Source organism: Triticum urartu, chromosome 7, assembly GCF_003073215.2.
Source record: "Triticum urartu cultivar G1812 chromosome 7, Tu2.1, whole genome shotgun sequence".
In the NCBI taxonomy this organism is placed as follows: domain Eukaryota; kingdom Viridiplantae; phylum Streptophyta; class Magnoliopsida; order Poales; family Poaceae; genus Triticum; species Triticum urartu.
In genome coordinates this window covers 335197112-335220115 of record NC_053028.1, presented here as the reverse complement: position 1 = coordinate 335220115, position 23004 = coordinate 335197112, and the positions used below count along the sequence as shown (strand labels likewise).

The 23004-nt window shown below is 44.4% G+C and overlaps 1 protein-coding gene across 1 annotated transcript; it reads left to right on the top strand.

Moving 5' to 3' along the window:
- The first annotated feature begins 15203 nt into the window (after positions 1-15203).
- LOC125522619 lies at positions 15204-21754 on the top strand. The gene is made up of 4 exons (XM_048687663.1): positions 15204-16059; positions 17343-17487; positions 17557-19374; positions 20808-21754. Exons 1-4 carry the CDS (start codon positions 15386-15388, stop codon positions 21531-21533), a joined length of 3363 nt encoding a protein of 1120 aa, XP_048543620.1. The 5' UTR covers positions 15204-15385; the 3' UTR covers positions 21534-21754.
- Positions 21755-23004: the final 1250 nt, after the last annotated feature.

Genomic DNA, 23004 nt, shown 5'->3' with positions numbered 1-23004 from the left:
AATCATAATAATCAAGATAAAACGAATGACGATGATAAGAAGAAGATTGAGCATCTAACTAAAGAACTAAACACTCTTAAGTTAGCTCATGAAACTACCTTGGAAGATCATCGAGAACTTTTAAAGACTCATGAGAAGCTACGCTTTGAAAAACTCAACCTTGAGCAAGAGCATGAGTTCTTAAAAGCAATCAATGATGATCTTCGCAAGAAAAGTTCTTCTTACATTGCCAAGCATTTACTCTTGTCTACTTACATGCCACAAGTTAAAATTAGCAACAAGAGTAAGAAAGATTCTTCTTCTAGTAGTAACAACAATCATGCTAAATCCAATATTGTTGCTTCTAGTAGTTCTCTTGATTCCACTAATGATTCTCTTAGCCAAGTTACACTTGAGCAAGAAAACAGCTTACTGAAGGGAATTATAGAGAAAGGTGTTTACAAGAGCCTTGCCAGGAGTAAGCAATTCAAGGAAATTGTACCCAAGCAAGGACGACACCGGAAGAATCAAGGTGTAGGTTTTGAACGAAAGTTCAATGCCAATGGAGTTGAGTGGGAAGAAGATCAATACCCCAAGACGAAGTTTGTTCCTCAACAAGATAAGTATGATCCTACTTCTTTCCAAGGAACACAAGCTCAAGATGATCTTCCACCACAAGCTAAAAGGCAAGGACATGCTTCAAGAGGAGATTGATGCATTTGAACAAGCACCTAAGGCCTTGGTCAAGTGGGTTCCCAAGACTACATCAAGTTCTACTTCATCAAGTATGACTACAACTCCAAGGATTCCCCTCAAGATGGTGTGGATCCCGAAGAAGAAGAACTAGAGAGTTCTTGAGGGTGACTCCGCCAACATACTTCACTCATATCATTTTGGCAAGGACAAGTGCAAACAACTTCCATATCTTGCACTAGTTCAAGGAGTCACAAACCCTCTTTTTGGTAAGACAAGGGACAAGGTAACCTAATGCTTTCATGGACATCATCCTATGTGAACATCACTCTATGTCTATGGATATCCTTGTTTGTTCCTCGTGGGACTAACCCGTGTAGGTATTGAAAGTGCAACTCACTCCAAAGGATTGCTCCAAAAGATCTACATCAACATTAAGCATCTACATCTTCAACACCTACATGAAGTCATCATCGACAAAACCCAAGGTTAGTTCATCCCTCTTAGGGGGGATATCACTTCTAGGGGGAGCTTTACTCCAATCAATTGAGCTAAAGCAACTCTAATGGTGTGAACACAACAATGCTTTATGTAAAAGTGGCAACCCACTTGTGCTTAAACGACGAGTATGACCTATGATCAAATGTTCTCATTTGACTCCTAAGTCAATATACTCATATATAGATGACCTAGTCATCGCCAAATTGCTTGATAGATGCTAGAGTGATTGTGCATGCTTTGTCACATATTTCATTTGCCATTTTATTGTGTGAGCATGTTGGATGCATATTTTACTCATTCGAGGACATCCATTTGTTGCTTTGATTGTTTGGCTTTTTTCTCTTTTGCCAAATGGATGGACAAGGATGCCTAAGAACTCCCTCTAGCTATCTATGTTTTCCTCGTCTCAAACTCTATTCATGCTACATCACAAAGTTTGATCAAGTCAGATTCGAACCACTCTGTGTGAGGAGCACTCGGAGTCCCCGATTTGTCATAGACTTAAACTTCCAAAACCTCTTTGTGCATTTCGGTATGACCGAGTCATCCATTTCGGTCACACCGAGATCACTAAGTTGATCTAGGTTTTCAATCTCGGTGCAACCGATTAGAACGTTTCGGTCACATCGAGTTGCAGTAACCGCTTGCAGTTCTGCATCTCGGTGCCACCAAGTTGTTCCACTCGGTCACACCGGCAGGGTCAGGTTATATATACTGACGGGTCAAATTTTGGAAAATTTTCCGAAACCCTTCACCCGCGCGTAACCCGCTCTGCCTCTTCGGGTCTCCGGATCGTCCTATCGCCGCCAGCGACCTCCCGCCGCTGGTCTCCGCTGCCATCAACGGCAATCTGCTCCGCCGTTGCTGCCGTAGCGAACACTCGCCGCTCTAGGGTAAGTGATTGACCCCTTGTGCTATCTTTTTCACTCCGATTCCTAGCACAAGGACACTGCCATGTTTCTTGCCACGATTGAGATTGATCCATCCAGCTAAAACTTCCTTAGGTCTAGATTGATTCAAAAATTTTAGGGTTAGCTCTCCGCAGAACTCATCTCGGACCAACCAAACTATAGAAATCGGTCTCACCGATTCGGCCTTGGCCATTGCACATGCGCTTTTTGGTCTGACCAAAACGTGCAAATCGGTGTGACCGAGTTCAAAATTCTGTGAAACCTAGCAATCTTGGTGCCACCGAACGGTGACTCGGCCCTACCGAGTTCACTAGTTTAGGTTCCAAGTGTTGCTTCGGTATCACCGAGTTTCTCAATTCGGTAGCTCCGAGATCACTTCTGTAGAGAACTAAAACTAAGTTTTTTGACTCAATTATTTTGCAAAACCTCTGTACTTTGTGATGCTCATCTACTCTACCTCATCTACAACCTATTCGCAGGGTCTGCTGATAGTTTGCCTGCAAGATGTCTGATCAAAGTGAAAGCCAGAACAAATCTGAAGAACAAGTTCAGATGAGTGAGGGCACTAGTCCCTCTAGCTCTTCTGATGATGGAAGCAAGAGCACTCCAAGCAACTTACCTAAGGCAGCAACCAGATCCAGGAAGAAGAAAACCTCAGAATCTGAGGATGAGGATTATGTGGCCATTGAGGATGAGGCGACTTCAAGGAAAAAAGTACTGAAAAAGGAGTATGGCACAGTTGCTACAGTTAAGCCAGGGATGCATAAGAAGGCACCAGCAAAGAGAGTTCCTATGTCTAAGGCCAGAGCATCCACTGCTGAAACCTCCAAGCCAACTGAAGAGGCAGTTGGAGAAGGGAAGAAGAGGAAGGAAAGGGTCAAGAAGACCACTGCCAGAGTGCTTGGCAGATCATCCATGATGAGAGATGATGATGAAGAAGAAGATGATGTTGCACCAGCACCCAAAGCTCAGAAGCTTATGGGAGATGCAATCAGATCAGGGGCTGCTCCATCAAAGCCGAAGTCTGCTCCCAAAGCTCCAGCTCAGAAGTCTGCTCCAAAGAGAAGCACTAGAAACATTTCAGCTGCAGAAAAGAACAAGGCCCCAGTGCCTGAGACTGTTGATGAAGAAGATGATGAAGCCCAAGTGCTAAGGAAGCTCAAGCCCAAGATCCCTCACCACAATGATGCACATCCTGTTGCAGAAAACATGAAAATCAGGAAGGATTCAGGACTGAGATTATGGAGACAGTCTGATCCATATGCTGTCAGGAGGAGAACTGTTGTGGATTACAGGTTTCACACTAAGGAATAGCAAGACTTCTATGAGACAATTATGCTTGACAAGAAGCCCATAGTGTGTGACATGTGATGGGTTGACTGGGAGTACATCAAGGAGAATGAAGATCACTATCCATGTGTATATGACAGCTTGAAAGCATGTGGAGTTGATACATTTGTTGCCCAGAAGCTCACCAAGTGGAATGATGAGCTGATCATGCAGTTTTACTCCACTGCCCACTTCTACCCAAATGGGAAGATCATTTGGATGTCTGAAGGTACAAGGTACCAATCTACTATTGAAGAATGGGCTCAGTTGATCAATGCCCTAGAAGAAAGTGAGGATGACTTGGATGTTTATGCTGAAAAGAATAAAGACCATAACTTTATGGCCAACATGTACAAAGAGATCCCAGATGATGCATTGGATACTCATAAGTTTGGATCTGTCCACTTCTTGTTGTCTAGTCTGCCTACCATCAACTGGATCCTAAGGCACACATTACTACCCAAGTCAGGTGATCACAAGATGATCAGATGATGTGCTATAAATTTGCTCCATTTGTTTGATGTGCCTCAAAAGTTCAAAGTCATGAGTCTGATTGTGGAGATAGTCAAAAGGACAGCAGCTAATCAGAAGAGAAGTTGTGGGCATGCCCCACAAATTCAGGAGCTCATCAACTCCAAGATGGGCATAGGCAAATATCTATTGGATAAGGAGCACCTGCCCATCTACCCTGAATTTGAAGACAACACTATTGTCATGAATGAAAATGAACCATCATCAGCTCAAGCACATGAGAAGAGAGAGAAGGCAAGGGCAGAGAAAGCTACAAAGATGCCAACTGTTGAAGAGGCATCTCAAGTATTCTTGAAGACCAAGCAAGATCAGCTTGGATATTTGATCCAATCTACCTTGAGGATTAGAAGGGCTTGGCCACCCTGACTCAAAACCAAGAGAGCTTGGGGAGGATCGTTGAGCAGAAATTCTATGATCTTGATGTCAAAGTGACTGAGATTCAGACTGCAGTTGAGCAGCTTCAGGAGGAAGCAGAGGAGAGGGGAGGAAAAGCAACCACTGATGCTTTCAAGCGCGTGCCACGAGGTTCAAGGTCTGCTGCAGTGCCAGTCTCGGATACTAGAGCTTCAGTGTCAGCACCAGCAGTTACAGCTCCAGTGCCACCTCCAGCACCCACTCCATCAGCTCCAACTACTTCATCGGAAGCCTTCGTCCTTGGAGTTCTCTCTACACCACCTCCCGAAGAAGCCTGAGAGACGTATAGCACTATGCATTTTCAAACCTTTTGGTAACTTGTTGCCAAAGGGGGAGAAAAATGTATATATCATAGGCTTCGAGAGAGAGAGTGTGTTGCTTTTTATCTCTCTTGCTATTTTGGTTGAACTACTTTATTGCATACTTGTGTGAGATACTTTATGTCCTTGTGAGATACTTGTTTGATCATGTGTTTGATCATATGCTACCCTTAATGCTTGTTGGATGATATTATCTCTTATATCCCTATATGATCATTCACTTGCTTGGTGATGAGTGCATGTTTTTAACTTCTATCATTTTGAGCACTCCACCAAGATGTATGTGACATGGAAGAGTAACCCATGATCCTAATCAATTGTGCATTTGCATTCAAAAGCAAATTTTAAATGATGCACAAATTTAGGGGGAGCTCTTGCTTATCACATACTTCTCAAAGCGACGGTGTTTTTCAATCTTATTATCTTTTGTCGAAGCTTTGATCTATATGTTGTCATCAATTACCAAAAAGGGGGAGATTGAAAGTGCAACTATCCCTGGGTGGTTTTGGTAATTCCTAACAACATATAGCTCATTGAGCTAATGCTACTTCAAGATAAACATTTCAGGAAAGCTCAATGATTAGCATGGCATGGATGAGAAATGTGGACCCGTCAAAATGCTAAGGACAAACGATTGGCTCAAGCTCAAAGCTCAGGACTCTACATTTTTTTCATTTTAAGTGATCCAAGATCACATTGAGTCCATAGGAAAAGCCAATATTATCAAGAGGGGCTGAGGTGTTGCTTAATGAGTTTCTTGCTCAAAGTGCTTAGTGATATGCTCCAAAAACCCTCAACTACTTTCTCACATCCACATATGTCCCAAACCAAAAGTCAAACTCGGCCCCACCGAAACTGTCTATCCGGAGCCACCGAGTTCAGTTGACATAGCCACTACCAGAAACCCTAGTCTTTTCGGTCTTACCGATAGGGATCTCGGTCTCACCGAGATGGGATTGTAATCTCTCTGTTTCCCTTCATAACGTTTCGATCAAACCGAGATGAGCGATCGGTGCCACCGAGATTGCAATACAAAAACTCTCTGTTTCCCTTTCGTAACATTTCGGTACAACCGAGATGAGCGAATCGGTCCCACCGAGTTTGCGTGACCAACTCTCTGTTTGTCTATTACCAAAATCGGTCCCACCGATTTTGTGTAATCGGTCTTGCCGAGATTACGTTATGCCCTAACCCTAACGAAATTGGCCTCACCGAGTTGACATGTCGGTCCCACCAAAAATCCTAACGGTCACATTATGAACTAAATTGGTCTGACCGAGTTTCACGATTCGTTCCCACCAAGTTTGGTAAATTGTGTGTAACGGTTAGATTTTGTGTGGAGGCTATATATACCCCTCCCCCCACTCTTCATTCATGGAGAGAGCCATCAAAACATGCCTACACTTCCAACATACATTTTCTGAGAGAGAACCACCTACACTTGTGTTGAGGTCAAGATATTCCATTCCAACCACATAAATCTTGATCTCTAGCCTTCCCCAAGTTGCTTTCCACTCAAATCATCTTTCCACCAAATCCTATCCTATGAGAGAGAGCTGAGTGTTGGGGAGACTACCATTTAAAGCACAAGACGAAGGAGTTCATCATCAACACACCATTTGTTACCTCTTGGAGAGTGGTGTCTCCTAGATTGGTTAGGTGTCACTTGGAAGCCTCTGTCAAGGTTGTGGAGTTGAACCAAGGAGTTTGTAAGGGCAAGGAGATCGCCTACTTCGTGAAGATCTACCCTGGTGAGGCAAGTCCTTCATGGGCGACGACCATGGTGGGATAGACAAGGTTGCTTCTTTGTGGACCCTTCGTGGGTGGAGCCCTCCGTGGACTCGCGCAACCGTTACCCTTTGTGGGTTGTAGTCTCCATCAACGTGGATGTACGATAGCACCACCTATCGGAACCACACCGAAAATCTCCGTGTCTACATTGCGTTTGCTCCCTCCAAACTCCTCCCTTTACCTTCATATGCAATTGTTTTACTTTCCGCTGCTATACTCTTAGAATTGCATGTGTAGGTTGATTGCTTGACCTATGCTAAGTTACTAAAATCTGCCAAGAATTAAAATTGGGAAAAGGCTAGATTTTTATTTGGTCAAGTAGTCTAATCACCCCCCCCTCTAGACATACTTTCGATCGTACAATACTGCACACAAACCATGGATTTATAATCATTGCTACTGTAAGACTTGATGAACATGGTAACTCCTATTTTGGCATTGGCTTTTGGAAAGAAATTGCAAAGTTTTATGTATTGAAAGCTGGCACTAAAATTGCACTGCACATAAAAGGGCCTGGTCATGAGATATATGCTAACTTCCCCGACAAAATCATCCATCCAGACATTGTTTGAAGTAAGTTTTCTTTTCAACTATCTGCATGTTGACTTACCCAGCAATGTCAAATGAATTGTGTAGTATTTAAGCAACCAATTGTTATTCCCTTTTCTTACTATATTCCTACCTAATAACTTCTAGTTACCAATACACTTTTCTATTGCCCTGTTTTAACTAAATATTCCATGTGCTCCCATTTCTATTAGAAAGCGTCGCTGACAAGGAGACTCCGGAGGTCGAGAACCGGGTTGCAAACAAGCGGAGGCGGGGCGAGCTAGAACCACAAGCGACTCTAGGATGCCTAGACTTCATCAGCAGCCTCCCCGATGATATGTTGAGAGTCATCATCTCCCTCCTCCCAATCAAATATAGGGCGCATACAACCGTCCTTTCTCGGCGGTGGTGCCCCCTATGGAACTCCAGCCCTCTCGACCTCATCGACACCCACGAGCTCTGCCATGGCTATCGCAAAAGCTTGGATGCATTCTCCAAGATCCTTGGCAGTCACCTTGGCCCAACCAAAGGCCTTAGAATGTGCAAGTTCCGTTCCAACGGCAAGGACCGAGCCAAGCTTGACGACTGGTTCCGATCCCCCGCCCTAGATCAGCTTGAGGAGCTCACTTTTGATGATGGGCATATGCGGTCGCTCCAACGTCTGCACTCCGCCTCGTGCCCACGCGGCGCGTTGGAAGTTCAAGAACTGCCATTTCCCTCCCCACTTAATGTCGCACCCGCTCTTATTCTACCACGACTGAAGCACCTTGAGCTCGTCGTCGTCTGCCTCTCAAACGGTGACATGGAGCGCCTGCTCCGTGGCTGTACTGTACTCGAGTACCTTCGTATTCAGGTGATCAATGGGTTGAGTACCTTCCACATCACCTCCATGACTCTCCGGACTATTTATGTGTGTTGCTGGTGCGGCAGGAAGACATCACAAGATGTGTACCACGGTATGGTCATTGAGGACACACCTGCACTTGAGAGATTACTTGTAGTTGATCAAGAAGGTCCAACAAGAATCAATGTCATTTCTGCGCTGAAATTGACAGTGGTGGGCTACTCATCTCACAGATACTCCAAACTTGTTATTGGATACACACCTGTTCAGGTACAACAACCACCTTCTACCTCTCCTTCTACAAATTAACATTATTTCTAATTTTGAAGATGTTTGTTCGTCTGTCATTCAGAAAATGATTCCGACAAGCTTGACCCCGAAACTGCGCACAGTGAAGGTCTTGGCACTAGAATCTATCGGCCCCAACCTGGAGCAAGCTGTCAGATTCCTGAGATGCTTTCCGTGCTTGGAGAAGCTATATATCGAGGTGATGTTCCTTTCCTGTTAAATGTTAACCATAAGGGAGTTCAAGTTTTCGTAGGGAACTTCTCATCCACTCCAACCTCTTGTGAAGAAGGCTAGATTTTTCTAGAATGTAATCAAATGCCCATGTTAATCATGTCAGATCGAAGATGGCATGTTAGTGCATTTTACAAATCCTGCAAACCAAATAGGCCTATAGTAATGTTCAAAACTGCATGTAGGCACTAACAACTTTTCTTGTTTTGCAGATAAGATTAGGCCTAGTGGTGGACAATGTGATACAATATAACAATCACGTCGAATGCCTAGATCTGCATCTCTCATAAATTACTTTGAACTCCTACCGAGGGACCTTACCGGAGATTATATTCGCCAGGTTCTTTGTTCTCAGAGCAAGGGTGCTGAAGGAAATGAGGTTTGCCCTACATATATTTCGCAAAAATGATTGGTTTGTTGATCAGCGCCGGCGCCTGCGGCAGAATGGAGTAGGCTCCAAAAATGCTGAATTTCATTTTGGAACTTCAGATGACAGAGTAATCGGAAGTTATCGTGTCAACCCCATACATGACTTCTCAGTGGCTAACCCCTTTGCAAAAATTGTGAGGTTTCGAAACCAGACTTAGAAGTGGTGATATTAGTTTGAACCTCTCTGATATCCATGTTCAACGGATCAGCGCGAGCGTTGCAGCTGATGAGCTGAATTTCATTTCTAATATCAGTTTGAACCTTGTAATCTTTGAATTTGAGCCATATAACTCTGGAATTTGAACCTTGTAGCATTTCGAGCTTTTGTGGCACAATCGTTGAAATGGCATCGTATGAGACTTGTATATTGCTAACACTATTTTGACCTTAATATTCAATGGTCTTAGATTTTATTAACCATTCTCTAATTAGTTTACCTTGTCGATCTCACAGCACACGATCTGTATAGCTAACTCGACTGTGATCTTCAACATTATTGCACACAGTTGGTTTCTTCCACCGTGTGCACTGTAGAGCGCAGAATTACTTATTGCACTCAAGTGTCCATCATCACCCTTTTGTGCAACTTTGACCTCATCACCCATGGGTAAACTTATGATCGAAGTCATTCCACACACTTCGTTTTTACAAAGCTTTTTGCCAATAAACGCCCACGATTTGTCCCTCTTCTATCCGACGCGTGGATAAACAAGCCAGGCGGGAAGCTTGTGCGGTAAACAGCGCGATAGCGTGGGAACAGGCTCACCGATGATTCATTTGGCGCCTCTTCGAGCCCACGCGTGCGGGGCGGTGTTATCAAGCTTGCACTGGAATCCTCCGCCATGAACGCCGTGACAAGACATGACGATTACAGGCCGGCCGGCCCCATTTATTACAGTGGCCATTTAACCCTTGTGTCTCTTCAACCTTTCGATCGCGCCCCACCATTGCAAGAAGCACACCCACCACGAGAAATTCTTAGAGGGTATCCTGCACGGCTCCAATGGCGCTCCGAGCGGTTGCCGATGACGAGCAGTAGTTCATCATGCATGCCATGGTGGACACCCACAGAAGGTTCATGGACCTCTCGGTGGTGTACACCAATGACCCGGTCTGGGTGGAGCACTCCATCCACATCATGGAGCTGTTGCTTGCCGCAGAGAAGTACAAGGTGGTCGAGTTTGACCTCGAGTACACCCGCGCTCGTGCCGGGTCTCGTCCCAAGGTCGCCGTCGCCCAGATGTGTGTGTGTGCCACCACGTACTCATCTACCACTACTGCCTGGCCACAAGGCCTTGCAAGCATTTCTCCAGGTTTGTCAACAGCCCCCACTACATGTTCGCTACGGTGGACATCACCAACGATGTAAAGGTGCTCGAGAATTCGGGCATCGCCTACCAGAATCTTGTCGACATCCAGGGCCAATACAAGATATGGGGCAGCAAGGAGCATGAGAAGGACTCACTGGTTCACCTCGCCGAGGCCATCATCGACCCCTACTACAGAGACATGAAGGATTCGTGCAACAAGGACAAGCGTGCCTGACACTCGGCCTGGATGGAGAAACTCGACAAAGCTCACGTCGTGTACGCGGCCAAGGAGGCGTACATGAGCTACGACATGTACAGGCGGATCGTTGACATGAGGAAGTGCCTCCTTCCCCAAAACGGCCAGGGATCTAGCCGGAAGAAGAGCAATGGCAAGCATCGTCGCAACAATAAGTAGATGATTGGATCCTCGTTTCTCCTACTTTAGTATGCATGTAATTGCTTGCTTTGGTGTGTGGAAATGTTATGTGTGTAGTCACTTGTGTAATTGTATGCTTAATTTGGTTATGCAATGTTGTCTTTTTTAAGTATATATGTTGATGCTCTGTAGACAGAGCGTAGATGTTGTGCGGACAAAGAAAATCACATCGCACACGGACTAAACAATGTAACCCGTCAGTGATGTTTTCATCAATCACTCACAATTTTATACCAGCAATCGTTTGCTCACAACACACACGACTTGTTAGCAGTAATCGTCTGTGTTGTTATCAGTCTTCACACACGTTTCCGATTACACACCTGTTTGCCTCGTATCACACACATCTTGTTCATTTGAATCATTTCTGCTCTCATGTCTCAATGCAAACAGTTCATCCGAGTGAACTGCATGTCGTATATCGCACACACCTTTGATCTGGCTGACCGTTTATTTTGTGTTGCCTAATCACAAACAGTTCATCCGAGTGAACCATATGTTGTACATCGCACACACCTTCATCTGACTGCCCGTTTCTTTTGTTCCTCCTCATCACAAACAGTTAATTGAGCCGAACTGTATGCCCTGCATCACACACGCAACGGAAATCTGAACCGTGTTTGATGCATCCTCCATCGCAAACGTTTTGCACCTTTTTGACGGTTTTTACACCACCGTTTGCGATTATGGCATCACACACAGTTTTGTCGAAGGGTCTCTGATCATAGTGTCGCGTTAGCAGCATCCTGCAGTAGTGCCGGTTGAAGACTCGTCATCAGAGTGGATGTCCGTCTCTCCTTTGGATACAGATCCTTCCTCGAGATCCGCCCGTGGATGAAACCAACAAAAGCGTGCTTCACGACGGCTTGAACCTTGGCGGGTCGTGCACACGGAGCCGTCTCGATGATGTCGGTGCGGGTGTCTGGCTCAGGGCCCGATTCGCCAATCTTGCCGATGAAGACGTGGATTCCGCCGAAGGGGACCCGATACCCGTACTCAATTGAGCCGGCCTCGGGGCCCTAACCAGCATCGTTGATGTAGAGCTTGCCGCGACGACTCTTGGTCATCCGGCCCATAGTGTATCCCTTGATCCCTGCGAAGTTACCCTTCAAGAAATCAAAACCACCGTGCGCCAGCCCCACTGTGGGCGCCAACTGTCGTGGACTTAACACGGCAAATGCCCTAGCGAAATGGCTTAGGTGTGGAGCCATCGCAACTAGGTTAGCTTAAAGGGGCGACAAAGGACATAGAGAGTTTATACTGGTTCGGCCCCTCGCAATGAGGTAAAGGCTTACTCCAGTTTGGGGTTGTATTGCTTGGGATTCGATTACCAGGGAGCGAATATGCTTGACCTAGTTCTCGACTTGTTGTTTTCTTGAGTTAACCCGCCGCTGGGTCACCCCTTTATATACTTAGGTTGATGCCCCACGGCTTACAGAGTCTCGGTCGGCTCATACACAACATGTCTGGCTCGGTGACTAACTAAGCTTGCCTTACAATACAAGTTACACATATGGCGGTTCATCCTCTTGGGACTCAAGTCGCCTTTGGGTCTTGGGCTGTCAATAGGCTTGCTTCACGACCCGCCATCTTTATCTTTAAGTCGCCAGTGGTATGACCCGACCCCTCCTGGGCGGGTCATACCCAGTAGTCATATCCCTAACACAACTTTCATTTGAAATATCAAAGATAGTAATGAGAGGATTTGGCGTCATAACACTCATGTTTTGGCTGAGAATAAATGTAAAAAAACAAGAGTGGGTTGAGTTCTTGCCCTCCTTTGCTAAGCTTCTGTCTTCTTTTCTCATGTATCATGACGTCATGTGATCCATAGTTTGTTACGGAATAATAGTCTCTACTACTAAATGATATAATTATGGGCTTTCTTATTCTTAATCAGGAACTTTGTCCCCTAACATATTCCTTACTATTCTGGTAGGTCTTTGGTGGGCATACTAAAAGTTGTAAGCTCTCTTGGTCAAACAAGTGGAATGAAATACATGTTTTTTTTCACACAGCTCATAGCACCTCTCAGGTCCCTCCCCCATTTCACTTTGGAAATCTTCTGTCTGCAAGGGCTCAGTTGCAAGTTATTTTTGGCACCTCCTTCAAGGAAAAGTTAACACTCGAAATCCCCTCCATTGTAAAAATATATTTCTCCTAGATTTCATCTGTGCCTTATGTCATGCTCACGTTGAGGAATATAATTGTTCCTTTTGTGGAACTTTTATTGCCTTGAAATGTTGAGACATCCTCTAGCCTTCATGGAGAAGAGGCATCGAATTATGGGAGATATTGTTAAAAATAGATAAATAAACTATTTCCCATGGAAATTGCTATTCCGGCGAGGTGCATTTTGAAAACTAGATGATACCCCGCGCGTTGCTGTGGGATTTTGTAGTAGCAATATGCATCACCAATGTTTATGTATTGAGTAATAGTAGTTAAAATCAAAATGTGATAGTTCCCCAATAAAAAGGTGAATATTGTAACTACATAAAGTTTATTATGTTTGCATGAATAACTCAGTGTTCAACTGTAAAAATAATAACTCGTGAGAGAACTATGCAGTGTGCTTGTGGTTTGTGCCCTCTTCTGTAAAATGTGTGGAGATCCGTCATTCCATTTCTAATGCAATCATCTGTTACAGCCGGGTAAGCATATGCTTTGGGTTGTTTCATAGTATTCTCAATTTCACCAGTGAACAACCTTTAGTAGTGGTGTAGAGGTATCACGTGCCTATTACTTTATTGTGAATGTTGTATTCATCCCCTCTATACCAACCATTAGTATTCAACTGCAGAAACTTACTTGGAGGGCAAAGAGTGTACATGATGTGAGAATGACTACTTGCAGTTATTATGTCAAGCATATCTGAAATATGAAATGTAGCAAGTAGCAATAGCTAACTCAAGAAAATATTATAGGGAAAGAAGCCTATAGGGGAGTAAAATTCGTGCGATCAGGAATTAGTATTAGAGACTGGAGATGTTTCTTTAGTACAATACTTAATATGCACTCAAGCAGGTTTGAATAAATGGCATTCGGATAAATTTTTGTACAACAGAATCACAATTTAGTTGCTAAATTATATAAACACAAAGCATGGAGGTCGGCAGAACTCAGTGTTGTTGATTGTAGGTCCTGCCTTGTTTGCAAGATTAATTACGTGGGATGCATACATATGGAATAATAAATGGAGTAAAGAAAACTCACATGTAGAGAAAAGGCACCTGCCCTGCACACAGATTGACGCCAGAGATTTCAAGCAAGGCCAGTGCATAGTGTGCATGCTTACATCAATTGTGATTCAGTAAAGGCAGTGTGGGTGCTTGAGAGGTGAGCCCGTATCTTCATACACAACAACAGCAACCATTGAGGGTTGGGACATACTGCATCAACACCAATTGAGCAAAAATGAACACCATCTTCTACACCTCCATCTACATTAGATAGAATGTGGAACTGCAAGTTTGCAGATTAAAAATTAAGTCAGTAGTTACCACCACATCGTTCCTTCCTGACCGTCCCGATCGAAAAGGGAGCCAACTCAGTAATCCTGGTGGAACCAACCTCCCCAGTGGCGCTGGAGCTAATTTGTTGGAATGAAAACAATATTTAGGGGAGGACGAAAGGCAAATCGGCATCGTGTCCGAGCCGCCGTAGGCAAGAGGACCAACAGCCATAGCCGGAGGAGCCCACAACAACGGGACCGCTGCTTGAGATAATCCCGGAGAGCCGCCGGAGGGGAGGGAGATCGGTGGTCATGCCGAAGCCCGAGTGCCATCGAAGGTGAGGGGGACCGACGGTCGTGCAGGAACTTGAGAGTAGTGGGAAGCAGGGCGGACCGACGTTCGTGCTGGAGGCAAAGAGTCATCGGATCCGAGCATACAGGCAGACACTCAAAGCGGGGATCGCCTCCCAGCCGCCACACCCTTCACGCAAGGGATTGGTTTTTTTCTCTCTCGATGGAGAGAGGGATCGATGGGTTGATACTCGAGGAGTCGAGAGGAAACAACACACTCGTGTTATATGGACACAAAGCAGAGGGCCCAGGTGAGAGACGAAAGGCCTACTATGTCATAATGGATGGAAGAAGATGGACATGCCCTCATTTTGTCTTCCAGGTACATTACGTGCAATGCAGCGTGGTAGAAATTATTATAGGAAGATTACATAAAGAAAAAAAAGTGACTTCATATGTGGGGCCTACTTGATGATGTGGATAGGCTGCATGTCAAGAGAAATAAAATAGTGGGGATGAACTATTTATGTATTATAGATATGGAAGAGTGAAATCTTTGATAATGTACTTCCGAACTTAGATTGATGGAGAACTCAGGTTGTTGGCATCTTCATGTAGAACTGAATACATGAGAGTTAAAAGTAAATTCCCCTCCTTCCCAACACATAACATTATTCCATGCGACCTGAAGAGTACCTTGATCATCAAAGTTACATAATATTCAATGTTTATTTTTTACCATATATTTCCGCAGCAACGCGTGGGGAATTGCCTAGTTGTGAATAGATCCAAGAGTCAAAACCACCGTTTTCAAAAAAAATAAAATGTGGGCCCGGTTATGAAGCCCACAGCCCCGTCGCCAGGAGGCCCCCTTTCCATGGGAGAGTGTTTTTATTTAGGAGATTTGGTGGAGGGGAGCTGGGAGTTGACGGCTGGGGAGAGTTGCCGAAGAAGCCCTCAACTGCCTAATCCCCCGCCCGTCTCCTCGAAGAACGGCACGCTCGGATCAGGGCACCTCCGCCGCCCCGGCAGCCTGCCGCGTCCTCCCGCCCGAGCGCGCCGCCGCCGTGTCGCGACGGTGCTAATGGCTTCAGAGGTTCTCCCCGTGGTGGACCTCCGCGTGCTCGCGCAGTCTGACCTGGACGCCCTCGCCGCCGCGTCCCTCCACGCAGTCGCTCCGCGGAGCTGCCCCGACGCCGACCCGCTCCCGCCTCTCAAGATCGACCGTGCTGTGTTTAACGAGAGCGCGGGGTCCCGTAAGCAGACTTTCTCCCGACTCCGCTTCGCGGCAGCCGCCTCCTCCTCCCTCCCCACCTCCCCTTCCTCCATCACGCCGTCAGCAGGCAACAACCCCGAGAACCACCTCGTCGCCTACCATCTCCGCCGTCTCTTCGCCCGTGAAAACCCCTCCTGCCCGCCCTCGACCCCGCCTCCACCCGAAACCCTAGCCCTATCGTCTCCCGACCCCGACCGGGAGACTACAAACTCCAAGGGGGTTTCCGTTGATCTTGTGAGGCTCGCTGGGCTCGTCGACCCATACGGCGTAGAGTTACGGAGGCAAACAGCCGGGCTTATGTTGGAGGCGGAGCTAATGGACTTCATCAATTGCCTCGAAGGACAGTGGGTGAGTCAGAGGCGGCGGAGGAAGTTTGTGGACGCAGCCTTCTTTGGGGATCACCTCCCTACCGGGTGGAAGCTGCAGCTCGGGCTCAAGCGGAAGGGGCGCCATGCCTGGGTGCATTGCATCCGTTACGTGAGGTTTGCTGCTTTGCCTTGTCAAATTTCCTATAAATGATGCTAACTCTGTAGTGGTGGCATCGACAGAGGGAATGCAATCATAACTTATATTGTGTAACAATCTGGATTATTCCTGCAGTGTATATATGATAGCATAGATGTACGATGGTTTGGGTTTGTGTGTACATTTTAGGAATGGGTTTTAAATGCTAATACTTAATGTTGTTCACAAGCACCTAGCAAATAAATGGTCCCAAAGGAACACACTGAGATTCTAGTTAAATCATAATCCTCAGTTTTCTTGTTTGCAGAAAACACTGGTGATTTGTCATGGTTTATGACATTGAGCAGCATTCACTGATGTTGTTTCAGCTTTCAAAATACAATCACTAACAGTTTAAGCCTATTAAATATGTTCTTTTGATTTGCACACTTCTTTGATATATCCTTCACCCTTCAATGCATGCATAGTAGCATACTGTGCACGTTGCAGCGGTACCATCTGACTAGTTTGTGTTGATGCTTGTTATGGCAGTAATTTATCACTATATTCTTAGGTAAAGCATAAAGGGGTAATATTCTTTCACATAGTTCTATATATGGTGTTATAAGGGCTTTAACACACAGTTCTATATATGGTACCCCCTCTGTTCCAAAATGTAAGATGTCCATGCATTCCGAGATTTAAATCTGACCAGCAATTGACAAACACAATGCGAATTATGTGACAAAAAGTGATATCATTGGTAAATGCTTTTGAATAAGAATCCATTGACATGATTTTTGTGTCATATTGACATAGCCCTCATTTTATTGGTGCCTTACATTTTGCAACAGAGAGACTACCTTCTATTTGTTTTGCTTCTGGTTGAAGTAGCACCGGAAACTTGAGCATTCCAATCAGTTAAATATTACCAAGATACTGTGCCATATGTATTCGGATATATACTACCATTCTTTATTCTTAATGATGGTTTTGCTTTATACTATGAAAATTATTCCTCATCATTAAGTTGTTTAATTCTGGAAATTGTCAAGAATTACTTTTCTGTTTAAGGCTATTTGTCCTTTTGTTGGTAGGAATCAATGTCCAATAGCTGCGCTGCTGGCTCTCACATTTTTGATATTTGTTGCCTGGAAGTCTAGTTGAGATAAGAGAATTTCAGCAATATGCTTTGCTTTATCTACCATGCATTGTTAATGCTTTTGCCATTACCGCCTGACCAGGACAATTTTGCTTTCCATGTATTCTTTCTTGTATATTATTATCCAGTGTAGCTAAGCCTACAAATCATACTTTCCAGCCCAAGGGGACATCAGTTTCGTACTTGTAAAGAAGTTTCTGTGTATCTTATGTCACTTCTTGGGTATCCGGCGGCCGTAACAGTTCCTATTCAGTATAACAGCACCAGACAACATGCCTTGAGTGATGACGATGGTGAAGATGATGTAAGTTTATAGTGTATGCCATTTTATTTTGTACCTGAATTTTCCTTGTTTAATTTATGTGTTTCACAGGCTGTAGGGTTTCAACATCAAATTGGTTCAAGTGTGGATAACCTAAATGTATTGCCAGTTACTTCTGTCACCTTTTCCAGCCGTTCCTGCAATTCAAAGGATCCGGTAGAAGGAAATACAAATCCAGCAAATACTTATAAGTGCCAGAATTGCAATTTAACTTTGCACAATCAAAGTGCCTATGTGCAGCACCAGCTGTTATTTCATGAAAAGAAAGCTAAGAGGCGCAGAAAGAGTAGCAAATTTGGTGAACCAAAAGTTGGTAAAGATGGGAAATTTGAATGCCCTGTATGTCACAAGACCTTTCAGGAGCAATCACGGTACTTTGGCCATGTTGGAGCCCATGCAAGGCATGAGGGGCTTACTCCTGAAGCTTTCTTTGATAAGATCTCATCAGGACAGGCAGTTAACAACTTCTTGGGAGAGTTACAATTTACCCCTCAGGAGCTTACTGAACCAACTGAACAAAAGGGCAAGACTGCAGGCGAAGCATGTTCTCAGCATCAGAGTTATTCAAAAGGACAAGGGGGTGATAACTCAAAAGTTATAGATCTTTTTAACACAAATTGTTCCGGTAGTTTCAATAGGCGTGGTGAAGCTTGGTGTAGACAGGTAGAGGTTCCTCCTGTTACAGATGCTCAAAGTGCATGCAGATACAGAAATGATATGATGGATTATGCCAATGTAACTGTTCCAAAACCAAAAGTAGCTCCTGAATCCAATGATGAACCAAATGGCAGGCTTAACGGCTTTGCTGAAGTTGATGATTTTAGTGATCACACGGGAAGTGGCCATGACTTCAGACCTTCTAGCTTCTCAAGTGCTAAACATTACGAGGACCAGATTGTTGATCGTGGCTTTCCTGTTTCAAAGCGTGGCGAGGTCAATAATACTGTGAAAGCAAGAGACGTCAACCTTAATTCATGCCTGGACACAATATCTTTCCCGATTGCTAGTGCAAACAATCAAACTTCTACTGCTGTTGATGAGGCTAATCAATCATCCATTGCTGGAAAATGCTTCATTGGCAGTTTTAATAATAATGGTGGTGCATCTACTACATCATCCTGTTCTGGCTCAAATAATAAAGTATCTGGTTCCCTTGGTGGATCTAACGGATCCTCTAATGCTGCCAGATGCATCGGTGGTAGTTATGGTAATGATGCTGCAGCTAACATTTTTGGCAACAAGAACAATACCATGGTGTACCAGTCTAGTTTGAACATATGCCCCATCTCTCATGTTGCAACTAATGTGGATTCTTCTGTTTCCCGTTCAACACATGCAAAGAACAGTGACAAAGAGCGTGCATACAATACCAAGGAACAAATGAATACCACACAGAACAGAGCAAGTAATGAAGCTGTTGAAGGCTATAATAATGATGTGTATACTGGTAGTATCACTGAAAGGAGTCTTGCCCAGTGTAGTAATAACTTGAGTCACCCAAAACCCAACATTCTGAGCCGCTGTGCACTACCGGACTCAAGCACTTTGACAGCCAGTAACTTAACCAAGGGAATTGATGTCAACTGCATGAATGGTTCTTTTGTTTATAGAAATGATGCCAACGTGGAGGGTCCTTCTGTAAATAGGCCCATGAATAATAATGATTCAATGGGTTCTGTGCATGCCGTGTTGGGAAAGCCAAGTAACGATATGCAGAATCATTACAGTGGTAGTGCTCCTAATTACACCCCGCTTGCTGCAGCAGCTAATATCAACGATCTAATACCTATGCAGAGCAATTTTGATGGCATGTCCACTTTGGTTCATTCTGCTGGTGATGTTCCAAGGAGCAGCACAACCCAGGATCAGGTAAAATTGACATGATTTTGCAGGCTTTCATAACTCTTGCACGATCTAGAAGTGGTTTGATTTTTTTTTGGTGGGCATTAATCATAAAATAATGAATCTATATTGATTTGATCGCTACTTAAATGAGTTGCTTTGTTCCCTTCCATTGAAAACAAGAGAAGCAATATAATTATACTAGGCAAAGCAAATGAATTTGAAGTTGGCTTATTTCTCCTGGTATGAGTTCGGTTTTGCATGGTTGAGTTAGGATTTTTTTTTTGCTTAACCTTTCAGCACAACCCTGGATTAGGTAAAATTTACATGATTTTGCAGGCTTTCATAACTCAACCAAATGTAAGGTCTGATTAGGTCCATCTCGACAAATTAGATAAGATATGCACACCAGATTTATATTACGGGATTAAACCTAGCTGAGCTTGTTTTGAGCTTGGCATTAATTAAAGGGTCCTCCCTCCGTCCTATATTAGTTGTCGCTCAAACAGATGTATCTAGCACTGAAATATGTCTAGATACATCCATTTCAGCGACAACTAATATGGGATGGAGGGAGTATTCAATATTGATCCATGAGAATGGTTAGATTATTAAGTACTGTGCTAAAGGAATCAAATCCACAACTTTTACAAGTTTATGTAGGGTGTAAAACTACACCGGCCAATTCAAATGTCTATAAAATTTTACTTTTGGGAATGGGGAATTTCGTGAAGCAATTGCTGTTCTATGCAGAATCATAAATACCACTATTTTTTCATGCTGGTAATACATTAATAAACAATGCCTCTTTGATATTCTAACTTGATTTTTAATATTAACAAATATTAATTGGTGATATGTCATACGGCATGTAGTTGAATCAGGAAACACTCTTTGCATTTTTTTAGTTATTATTATTGTTTATACAACGCCTTTCTAATACAAATAAAACGTAAATAAGCTAATACTCGAGCACAAGTGTATGATTCAAAGTGTTTGCCGGTTTGATTATTAAATACGAAATGAGCACTCATGAAATTCTTATTATAACATAGAGTACAGTATGCATGTGTCCTAACTCATTCAATATTTTATCGAGATTTAAGAAAGTATATAATCCCTCCGTCCTAGAATAAGTGTCGCTGATTTAGTACAACTATGTACTAAATCAACGACACTTGCTTTGGGATGGAGGGAGTACTACATACATATCACTCCATATTGGTTTTTTGGCGGGGCAAACAAAAAGCCCATGCATGTTTTTATAGTTCTATTTTTGCTGTTTCTTTTTGTTCTCGTTCTCACAACTATTGCTTAATATGAAAATGCCTTTTGGTTATCTCGGTTGCCTTGTTTCCGTGTTATCAAATTTTGTTGTGCTGGACTTTGTTGGGGCAATGATCTTTCATGCTGAATACCCATGTGATAATTGATTTTTTTTTTTGTAATAATGAAAACAGTGTGCGTTGCAACTTGGATTTGGTGGCCAGAAGCAGCACGTATTTCCTGGTTATGGATGGGCTGCATTTGGATCCCCTCAGCTTGTGGGCTTGGCCAGAAATAATAATTTACCCACTAGATCCTCACAGTTTGGGAGCATGGTCAGACCTAATTCTTCTCCTTCTGGATCCTCTCAGTTAGGGAGTGTGGCAAGTTCTGATTATCTGCAAACTGGATCATCTCAGTTTGGGCGCATGGCTGGACCTTCTATACCTGCTGCCGAATCCTCTCAGTTTAGGCACATGGACGGACCTAATTCTAAACATTCTGCTGAATCCTCTCAGTATTGGCACATGGCTGGAACCAATTCTAGACCTCCTGCTGGATCCTCTCAGTTTGGGAGCGTGGTCAGACCTAATCCTGTACCTTCCACTGAACCCTCTCAGTTTGGGAGCTTGGCCAGGCAGAATTCTGGGAGGACATCCGAGCCAACTTTAGTGTTGGGGAATGTACCACAGACGGGAAGTGGCCCTCCGGCCCAGTCAGGATGGGATCTCAAGGTACCAAGGATGGTTAGTGGAGGGAGCATGCTCGCAGCAGTATGTACATGGTGCAACAGCCAGTTCCACCATTTTGGCCCCGTCGATGGACAGCAGGTTGGTAATTACGGCCTCATCTGCCCATCATGCAAGGATAAGGTGTCTGGTCAACGTAATATGCCCAACAATGGCTTGTGGCAACCCTGAGGTCATCTGAATAGCGTTGGAGATGTTTTTTTTCCCGCTGTATCTGTTAAGGTTGAAAATTACCTGCACCGATCAGTTTGCAGAGTTGAGCGGGCTATCTAGGAATGATGTTTGTATTTGATGTGCTCCATCTTCTCTTAGGAAGTTTATCGATTTCATGACACGAGTGTAGGCGTATTTCGTTAGAACTGAAATAATAGTTTTAGATTTTATTTATTACATTTACCCGGGTATATCTTTTGCAGGAGATCCTAATTATGTTGCTCAGATAAGATAGTACATCCTCTGCTCAGATAAGATAGTACATCCACAGACCCCCTTTTGTGCACGAGTGTAGGCGTTTTCCTAAATGTAAGACGTTTTGGCAGTTCAATTTAAACTGGCAAAATGTCTTATGTATTTAAAACAGAGGTAGTAGTATATTCTGGCAGTGATGAAAACTCTTCCATTGCTGTAACAGGCTTCAAGCATCTTATTTCAGGAAATCACAGGTAGAGGTTTGATGTTCAGAAGATTCTGGTTTACTAAGTTGCGAGGCATAAATCCTATACTACAGGGTTATGCTAGTTTGCTTTTGCCTGTGAACTTAAGCTGCGATAAGTGTGACATTTGTTCAATAACGACCACGGCGGTGACACGTGCTGTTGGAGTTGTATGGGCTTATATATCGGTTATTAATCGGGAATCTTATAGAGCTGACGTCCCCTGAAGGCTTTGTTGGGTTGCAAAAGATTTAATCCTCTAGTGGATTTGTTCCACCTAGGGATTGGGTGACCCCACCCTGTCACCCAAACCTTGCCGTGATTAATCCACAGAATTTCCTCTCAACCCTTTCCTTCATTGCTGTTCCGTTAATCCCCTCAATCACCAGCGGAAAAGGTGATGTGAATCCCTATAAATCAAAAGGGGAGAAGATCCTGCCGGCGTGAAACCTTGGGGGAGGGACACCGAAGTTGCCTGTCGTGGCCACCGAGCTCGCACTGGGAGATCTCTGCTAACTTGGGGGTGGGGGTGTGGGGGAGGGGGGGGTAGAAGGATGATGCAGCAGTCGACCTTCAGTGGAAATGAGAGATCGTCCGCTCTGCCCCCTAGCCGTCGCCCAGTCCTTCCCCTGTCGGCGTTGGCGCCGCCGCTCTCGCCCTCTCCTCTCTTCCGAGAAGACGAGACGAGGTTTTCTTCCACGCGGCGGGCGACGTGGGTCAAAGCCCGGTGAAATCCCTGCGGTTTGGGGTGGGATTGGATGGGATATAAACCCGGTTGGGTTGAACCGAACACACATGTAAGCTACGCGGGATTCAGCCCCGGCGAGGGTATAAACCATGGGGTTCGGGCCAAAACCCCTCCCATCCTGGCGGGGGTGGGATTAAACGAACAAGGCCGAAGCGGGTTTGCGGCATTGTACTTTTGGTCCCGCATGTTCTGGGTTTTATTTCTGGTTGGTTCGTTTCAAGTCAGTTCAAACATGCAGGAG